Consider the following 9776-nt stretch of genomic DNA (forward strand, 5'->3'; position numbering starts at 1 on the left):
TTTTTTGGTTTTTCGAGACAGGGTTTCTCTGTGGCTTTGGAGCCTGTCCTGGAACTCCCTTTGTAAACCAGGCTGGCGTCCAACTCACAGAGATCCGCCTGCCTCTGCCTCCCGAGTGCTGGGATTAAAGGCGTGCGCCACCACCGCCCGGCTTCCCCATTTTTTAACATAAAGCTTGAACTAGGAATACTTTTTACCTCCAGCATTGCTAACTCAGGATCGTTTCTCAGTTTTGGAGCTAAACCTCTGAGGTTTTGGTTCCTAATAAACAACTCAGTTTTCTCGGCAGGAAAATGAGTGTGGCCACAGCCTCAGAGTCACCATAACAGGGGGTTACAGTGACTTATTCAAGGAGACGTCTGACCTGGGTATCCAAACCTTCCTCTGCTAAGGCCAGGGTCAGGGATGGGGTAAGGATCTGAAGTGCAGGGATACGAAAGTCAAGGGTAGATGGGAAGTGGGCCCTGCAGGACCCAGGGACCAGAGCCTTCCCAGAATAGCCACAGTGCCTTCCTGCCCCCATTACCACCACCACCACACATATCCTGTGACCTCCTCTAATGATACAGTCAAGGGCAGTAGAGATGGTTCTGGCAGTGAGTGGTACAGACAGGGACACTCAGAATTAGTCGGTGCTTCCTGAGATCCCTTCTTCAACGTGCCCTCCCCAGAACCTCACCACTACCACTCTGCCAAACATTCTGTAGGCCTCAGAGAAAAGTGCAGGTACTTCTGGTAGCTTGGCCACAGCCACACCTAACCTTCAGAGCTGTCACTAGTTTACTGAAGGCTTAAAGTTCTTTCCAGTCACCCTGAATCCCCTCTACCCTGCCTTTTCAGAGACCTCAGTGGCTCCCTGATTAGCGTAGAAACGGCCTCAGGTCGACTTGGTCTTCAGCCAAGATGGCCCTCAGAAGCTTCCGGTCTGCTCCCTCCTGCACGGCTCCTCAACCCTCCCTCAACACCCCTGGAAAGGCACCACTCTTGAGCTCAGCAAGCCAGCCTCTGCCCTGCTGCCCTGTCACAAGCCAGATTCACACCTGTCCTTTCACTGACTCCCCAGGGACATGGAGCCATGTGCTCCAACCTGACCTTACTTTTCACCTCGCAGGAGCACCGCAAGGACCACTCTGAAAGTCTCAGGACAATCCATTCAGGGTCCAACACAGGATGCATACTCAATCGTTCCTCTCAGGTCCCGAGACCTCCCTCACACCCCCACCCCAACGGGGGACTCATTCTTACTCCTGTCCCTAGCAGCCTTGTCCAATCCAAGCCTTTCACCTCACTGCCTACCCTACTGTAGTCTCAAGTCCAGGAGGACCCTGCCTGCCTGCAATTGGTCCAAGCACATTTTTTTCCTATAAAAGGCCTCTCTCTGGGTACTCCCGGGGGTGAGGACAGGATGTGATTAAGCAATGTGCTAAGCAGGGTGTCAGAGGGTCTCCTTCCTCTAGTACAGGACAACATGCCTCCGCCAGCTCCGTTCCTAAGGGGTGACCTCAGCTAATAGGCACGACACTAACAGGCAAGCCTACGTGAGAATCTGGGGGTGGGGGTCGAGATAAGGCAAGGCTGAAAGCTGGCTCACACCTTCCTGTAGGAGTCTGGCCCAGCAGACACTTCAGAGTGAGGAATGGAGAGTCCACCCCAACGCCCTGGAGCGACCAGACTCCAACATTATTCCACAGGGAGCCACTTGGTACCCCCCCCCCCCCCCCCGCCACACACACACATATTAAAGAAGGGATTGTCCTGTTTGGTTTTTGTTTTATTTCTGTTTTTGCTTTTTTTTTTTCCCCTTCATGAATCTCTAATTCCTCTTTTCAATGGGCCTCACTATAGTGAAAACAACCAGAGGTGGACTCGTCATCCTTGGCTCTCCAATATACATAAACCATGGCTGGGGTAGGGAAATAAAGATCGTCCCAATCCCAATCCCTCTGACATGGAGGATCAGGAGGACCTGCACTAGAGGTGCCTAAGGACCTAAGCTACCAGCAGTATGTGCCGTGCAGAGGCGAGTCCTGACTAGATCTACTGTCCTCCAAGTCTGCGGCTGGTAGACAGAGCTCCTGGAACAGAAGGCTGAGGTGTTACACCTGCTCAAGGTCACAACCCCACGCTAGAGCCAGCAGAACTCACTTAAAGGACCCTTGTAATGGAGGCACTGAGGTGGTGGCTGAATCGGTGCTCAGTCTCCTGATCCCTAGCCTCAGGCTCCCCGTCTTTTACAGGAAGACATCCTGAAGGCCCTGAGTACAAGGAACCTCTCACCCAAAATCCAGTGGCTACAGCTTGGTTTCACCCTAGGAGGTCAGACCACAAGCTACAGAAGTGCCCTGCCCTTAACCCCAATCTAACTGGCCCATTACCTTTTGGTGGGGCTTTCCAGTCATACAAAGAGTTGGTACACAGGGGCCACCTACAATGCTAGGCCCCAGTGGTTTGCACACTTTCTTCTCTAGAAAAGCAGGTAGGGGACAAGCTGTTCCACCTAAGCCCAACTTTTCCCTCCACCACCCGAATGCAGAGAGGAGAAGGACATGAGTAACGTTGGAGCTAGAGACATTGGCTTCGCCTCAGCCAGAAAGCCACCCACGGAGGGAACCCAGGCTGGGCCCTAGCCACAAAATCTTGGAGTCAAGCTGAGGGAGACAGATACCACAAACTCCGGGTTAAGACCTACCTCCCACCATCCCACTCCAAGAAAACCTTGGTCTTGGGATTCCTATGTTGTACACACCCCTGAAACACAGACCCTACCTGACCACACCACCATCGGGGCAGAACTCTAAGCTTATATGACAAAGATAGAGTCCTAGCCTGAGATTCTGATTTAGCAGATCTTCAATGAGGCCTGGGAGTCTGTCTCCTGAACAAGCACCTGTGTTTCTAGAAACAAGTGAGGACCTCAACCCCAGAAGCATCGACTGTCCTGAGATACTAGTTCTCTGAGCACCTAGCTGGTCACCCTGTGGCAGGCCACTCACCCTATTGGCCGTGACAGCCAGGTTCTGGAGGTTCTGCAGGAGGCCGATGTCAGCAGGAAGGAAGGTCAGGTTGTTGTGGCTGAGGTCCAGGTAGCGCAGCTTGCGGCAGTAGAAGAGCTGGGTAGGAATCTTTTCGATCTTGTTGCGATTCAGGTAGAGGCGCTCGAGGTTGGTGAGGTTGCCGATCTGGATGGGGATGTAGGCGATGTGGTTGTACCACAGCTTAAGGCAGGTGAGGCGGTGCAGATGCTGGAAGCTAATGATCTCCTCAATGGTCTTGAGATTGTTGTCCTTTAGGTCAATCTCCTGCAGGTTGTGGAGGCTGAAGATGGAGTGAGGGATGCGCTCCAGGTCACAGCGGATCAGTTCCAGCTCCGTCAGGTTCACCATCTTCTTGAGGCTGTTGAGGACAATGAGCTTGGTGCCCTCGTTGTTGATGGAAAGCTTCTGCAGGTGCACGCCCACATCTGTGACCACCTGTGGTAGCTTGCTCAGGTTGCTTTTGAGCCGCAGCACCTTGAGGCGCTTGAGCTCCCGAAGCCCATCAATGACAATGTAGCGGTTGTTCTCTGCACTCAGGTTGCCCGTCAAGTGCAGCTCCTCCAGTGTCTTCAGGCTGTAGATCCACAGTGGGATCTCCTTGATGTCGGTGAACTTGATGTGCAGTGCCCGGAGGTTCTCACGCAGGAAGGCCAGAGCAGGAGCCTCGATCTTGGCTGCTGTGTGGTACAGCCACAGTTCCTTAAGGCCTGTGAGCTGGGCAATGCTGGGTGGGATGGTCACATCAGGGATCAGTTCCAGCTTCAGGACCTCTAGCTCAACCAGGTCAAACACGGTGTCAGGAATGCCACTGAGCATGAACAGGTGTAGCTCCAGCTTGTCCTGGGCATTTTTGGTGAGCCGCTGGCGCAGCTTCTCCAGCGTCCACTCGTTGTTGAGGTTAAGCTGCCGCAGCTTGTTCTCACTCACTTCAGACAGGAAGACAGCAAAGCGCTTTGAGTAGAGTGGGTCGTATTGGTCAATGAGGTGCAGCATGAAGGCGAAGTCGTTCTTGACATCTGGGATGTCGCTGTAGCTGCTCTCCTCTCGAATGGACTCAAACGAGTACTTCTTGAGGGAGCGCCGCAACATCCACCACAGTGTGTACATGCAGATGAGACCATAGAAGATGACCAGGCTGATGTAGAAGGATGCCAAGATCTTGAAAAGTGTGGCCAGAGGGTGGGCACACCGGTAGGTGCGGTAACCGGTCAGGCTCTCAATGTCCACAGTGCAGTCCACATCGAACTTGATATTGTGCACATAGTAGACAGTGTAGCAGATGATGAGGATAAACTTGATCACCTTGATGATGGTCTGCCGCATATAGAGGCGGTATACGATGTCCCCCTCCTCCACGTGGGTCCGAAACTTCTTCACCTTCTCAAACAGTGCCTTTGCCTGCTCCCCTTCCTTCTTGTCCAGCACTCCTGTCTCTGATCGGTCCACGATGCCCTGCTCAATCCGTGACTTGGTCCGCTGCAGCATGGGCACAGTGGCCTCCACATCCTCACTGACTGTGGATGACTTCTTGTCCATGGAGCCATTCATCTTGCTGAATGCGGGCTTGGGGTCACTCTCCTCCACCACCGTCTCTGACAGGGCCCTTGTGGTCCACGGCGAATCAAAGCACTTTAGCAGGATAGACACAAAGTGCTCCAACTTTGAACTGGTGCGTGGAAACTTGAACCAGAAGTTGCTACAGGCCAGGAAGATGAGGGTGTGCAGGAGCACGAGGTAGGGGAAGTACTTGGCAAACCAGTGTAGGCGGTTCTCATAGCACACAGCATCCACGTAGTTGTACTGGTGGCGGTCTAAGTCGTACTTGATCCCTGTGGGGCCTGTGTCGGGAGTCGGTGCAACTGTGGAGTTGGGGTAAGTGGGCTCCGCCCAGCCTCGAAAGGAGTCGTTGCAGGAGTCTTTGGTGACCCACTTACAGGGTAGGCAGATCATTTTATCCTGGGTGACTTGCAGCGTCCCCCCAAAGACAGCAATCATCAGCATGACGATGGAGATGTAGTCAGTAAACACATCCCACCATGGCTTCAGGATCCGGTAAGCTGGCTGCGTGTCCGCAAAGTAGCGGAGCTCTGTCACCGGGATCATGGTTTAACCTGAAAGGGACCCGTAAGGAGTTAGCACAAGGCAGAGTCATGATTCGCCTTCCCCAGGGAGGAAGGAGGAATATAAATAGTCCACCATTGAAGCTCAGTGGTGGCTGTACATCTTTAATCCCAACATTTGAGAAGCAGAGGCAGGAGGATCTCTGAGTTCAAGGCCAGCCAGGGCTACACAGAGAAATCCTGTCAAAACAGAACAAACCCAGGGCTGGAGAGATGGTTCAGTGGTTGAGAGCACTGGCTGTTCTTCCAGAGGACCTGAGTTCAATTTCCTGTACCCACATGGTGGCTCACAGCCATCTGTAATGAGATCTGGCATCCTCTTCTGGTCTGAAGGTATACATGCAGACAGAACCTTGCATACATAATAAATAAATCTTTAAAAAAATGATCTGGCCGGGCAGTGGTGGTGCACATTTTTAATCCCAGCACTTGGGAGGCAGAGGCAAGTCTACAAGAGCTAGTTCCAGGACAGGCTCCAAAACCACAGAGAAACCCTGTCTCGAACCCCCCCCCCCAAAAAAATAAATAAATAAAAATAAATAAATGATCTGGAGGGATTTCTGCAGTGAGGACAGCAGAGGAAGCTTACCAAGAACTCATTCATTTGTGCATGTGGGGCGGGTGATGGAGGAGGCTGTTTTCTTGTTTTTCAAGACAGGGTTTCTCTGTGTAACGTCTTGGCTGTGCTGTAGACCACTTGGATCAGTGCTGTAATTTAAGGCATGTGCCACGGCCACCACCTACCCAACTGCAGCCAGCATTCTTACTTACTCCAACCCACAAGAACTCAGTCTTGTAAAACAAACCTTGAAGCTTAAAAATCTGTAAATGTAGCCAGGTGTGGTGGTATATATCCTTAATTCCAAAGCAGGCAGATCTCTGTGAGTGAGGCCAGCCTGGTCTACATAGTGAGTCCTAGGCCAGCCAGGGCTACACAGTGGGACTGTCTTGAAACAAAAGAACCAAGACATATCTACAAGTTTGTACACAGCAGGTGTAGACAGGACTGTGTGGACAGATAGTAGGTCTAGTGAGGGACTCTGGAGGGGGCATAAACGTGGGAGGTTGTAACTTCCTGTGGATAATCTGTGGTGTGGGGAAGGGAGCTGTAAACAGCAGGTGAAAGGAGGTCTCCCTGAGAGCTCCATCTGGTCAGATTCAGGCAGCCTGAGACTCTAACAATGGTTTCTCTGACTCAAGCGGTTAGTCTGTCGGGAAATGCTGGACCAGAAGCTGCTTTAGGGAGACCCAGCCTGTGCCACAAACATGGCTGGAAGGGAAGTCCTTGGCAAGGAGGCTGATCTTACTCTGGTCTACAAAACTGTAATGAGCGGGACAAAGGAAGTATCTACCCCTGGAAGTTCACTAGGGGGCATCAGAAAAAATATAAAAAGCAAGAGATGGGAAGAAAAGGCCCTGCTCTCTCGGCTACCGAGACTGTACTCAGTGCACATACTGACTGATAACTCCCCTGACTTCTGGTTTGGATTTGTGTGAGACGTGGTCTTATGCTGGCCTCAGGCTCACCCAGTATATAGCCAATGGTGACTCTGAATTTCTGATCCTGTCTACTCCTTAAGCCACCACACCCAGGGTATGAGTTGTAAAGGACCAAACCCACAACTTCCTGCATGATATTCAAGAGCTATACCACCACCCACATTTTAAAAAAGTAAAATTGTGCTTTTACAATCAGCAGTCCTCCTGTACACAAATGATAAAGAAGCTGAGAGGGAAATCAGAGAAACATCACCTTTCACCATAGCCACAAACAACATAAAATAGCTCAGAGTAACACTAACCAAAGAAGTGAAAGGCCTATTTGACAAGAACTTTAAGTCTTTGAAAAAAGAAACCAAAGAAGATACCAGAAAATGGAAAGATCTCCCATGCTCTTGGATAGGTAGGATCAACATAAGAAAAATGGCAATCCTACCAAAAGCAATCTATAGATTCAATGAATCCCTATCAAAATCCCAACACAATTCTTCATAGACCTCAAAAGAACAATAATCAACTTCATATGGAAAAACAAAAAACCCAAGATAGCCAAAACAATCCTGTACAATAAAGGAGCTTCCGGAGGCATCACCATCCCTGACATCAAGCTCTATTACAGAGCTACAGTAATGAAAACAGCTTGGTATTGGCATAAAAACAGAAACGTTGACCAATGGAATCGAATTGAAGACGCAGATATTAATACACACACCTATGAACCCCTGATTTTTGACAAAGAAGCTAAAATTATACAATGGAAAAAAGAAAGTATCTTCAACAAATGGTGCTGGCATAACTAGATGTTAAATATTTATTTGTTTATTTACTTATTTATTATGTATACAATATTCTGTCTGTGTGTATGTCTGCAAGCCAGAAGAGAGCACCAGACGTCATTACAGATGGTTGTGAGCCACCATGTGGTTGTTGGGAATTGAACTCAGGACCTTTGGAAGAGCAGGCAATGCTCTTAACCGCTGAGCCATCTCTCCAGCCCCATAACTAGATGTTAACATGTAGAAGAATGAAAATAGATTCATATCTATTCCCATGCATAAAACTCAAGTCCAAATGGATTAAAGACCTCAATATAAATCCAATTACACTGAACCTGATAGAAGAGAAAGTGGGAAGTAGCCTGCAATGCATGGGCACGAGAGACCACTTCCTAAATATAACCCCAGTAGCACAGACACTGAGAGCAATAATAAATAAATGGGACTACCTGAAACTGAGAAGCTTCTGCAAAGCAAAGGACACAGTCAATAAGACAAAAAGACAGCCTACTGAATGGGAAAAGATCTTCACAAACCCCACATCAGACAAAGGACTGATCTCCAAAATATATAAAGAACTCAAGAAATTAGACATTAAAATTCTAAACAACCCAATTAAAAAATGGGGTCTAGAACTAAACAGAGAATTCTCAACAGAAGAATCTCAAATGACCAAAAGATACTTAAGGAAATGTTCAACATTCATAGCCATCAGGGCAATGCAAATAAAAAGCAACTCTGAGATACCATCTTACACTTGTCAGAATGGCTAAAATCAAAAGCACCAATGAAAGCTTATGCTGGAGAGGATGTGGAGTAAGGGGAACACTCATCCATTGCTGGTTCGATGCAAACTTGTACAACCACTTTGGAAATTAGTATGGTGGTTTCTCAAAAAATTGGGAATCAACCTACCTCAGGATCCAGCAATACAATTCTTGGGCATATACCCAAAATTGCTCAATCATACTACAAAAGCATTTGTTTAACTATGTTCATAGCATGTAATAGCCAAAACCTAGAAACAACCTAAATGCCCCTCAACTGAAGAATGGAAAAAGAAAATGTGGCACATTTACACATTAGAGTACTACTCAGGGGTAAAAAAAACAATGACATCTTGAATTTTGCATGCAAATGGACAGAATTAGAAAACATTATCTTTAATCCCAGCACCCGGGAGGCAGAGGCAGACGGTTCTCTGTGACTTCGAGACCAGCCTGGTCTACAGAGCTAGTTCCAGGATAGGCTCCAAAACCACAGAGAAACCCTGTCTTGAAAAACCAAAAAAAAAAAAAAAAAAAAAGAAAACATTATCCTAAGTGAAGTAACCCATACCCAAAAAGATGAACATGGTATGCATTCACTCATATAAACAAAGGACATTGAGCCTATATATATATAGTTCATGATCCTAGAGAAGCTAATTAGGTGAAGCCAAAGAAAAACATATATAGATCCACCTGGGAATTGGAAACAGTCAAGATCGCCTGACAAAATTGGGAGCATACGGGTGGGGGGGGAGGGAGGATGGAAAAGAAAGAGGAGGGGAGAAGGGGAGGGTTGAGAAAAAGGGATAGTCGAGATGGAGGAAAAACAGAGATGAGAGCAAGGAAAGAGGTATCTTGAGGGAGCCATTATAGGGTTAGCAGAAACCTGGCTCTAGAGAAAGTCCCAGGAATCCACAAGGATGACCCCAGCTAAGATCCTAAGCAATAGAGGAGAGGGTATTCTAACTGGCCTTGCCCTGTAGTCAGACTGATGAATATCTTAAATGTCACCATTGAACCTTCCAGCAACTGATGGAAACAGAGACAGAAACTCACATCGGAGACTGGACTGAGCTTCCAAAGTCCAGTTGAAGAGTGAGAGGAGTGAGAATATGAGCAAAGAGGTCAAGACCATGATGGGGACACCCAATGAAACAGTTTACCTGAGCTAATGGGAGCTCACCAACTCTAGCTAGACTGGGAAGGTACAAGCATAGGACCAAACTAGTCCCTCTGGGTGTGGGTTGCATGTCTGGGGCAGACTGAAAGGCCACTGGCAGTGGCACCAGGACTTATCCCTACTGCTTGTACTGGCTTTTTGGGAACCTGTTCTCTTTGGATGTATACCTTACTCAGCCTAGATGTAGTAGGGAGGGCCTTGGACCTTCCACAAAGCAATGTGTCTTACCCTCTCTGAGGATTGGATGGGGGTGGTATGGGAGGGTGTGTGGAGGGAATGGGAAGAGGGAAGGAGTGAAAACTTGGATTGGTATTTTTTTTTTTTTTTTGGTTTTTCGAGACAGGGTTTCTCTGTGGTTTTGGAGCCTGTCCTGGAACTAGCTCTTGTAGACCAGG

General features: G+C 48.5%; 1 protein-coding gene across 5 annotated transcripts in view; it reads right to left on the reverse strand.

The window, feature by feature from the left end:
• Lrrc8a (leucine rich repeat containing 8 VRAC subunit A) overlaps positions 1–9776 on the reverse strand; it is a 32416-nt gene that overhangs the window by 4709 nt on the left and 17931 nt on the right. For all 5 annotated transcript variants that reach the window (XM_005346142.3, XM_026777883.1, XM_026777887.1 and 2 more), the window contains one exon: positions 2994–5146. In XM_005346142.3, the coding sequence (XP_005346199.1) occupies positions 2994–5138 (2145 nt within the window). In that variant the 5' untranslated portion in view covers positions 5139–5146. The remainder of the gene's footprint in view (positions 1–2993; positions 5147–9776) is intronic.

Source organism: Microtus ochrogaster, chromosome 4 (genome assembly GCF_000317375.1).
Source record: "Microtus ochrogaster isolate Prairie Vole_2 chromosome 4, MicOch1.0, whole genome shotgun sequence".
NCBI lineage: Eukaryota > Metazoa > Chordata > Mammalia > Rodentia > Cricetidae > Microtus > Microtus ochrogaster.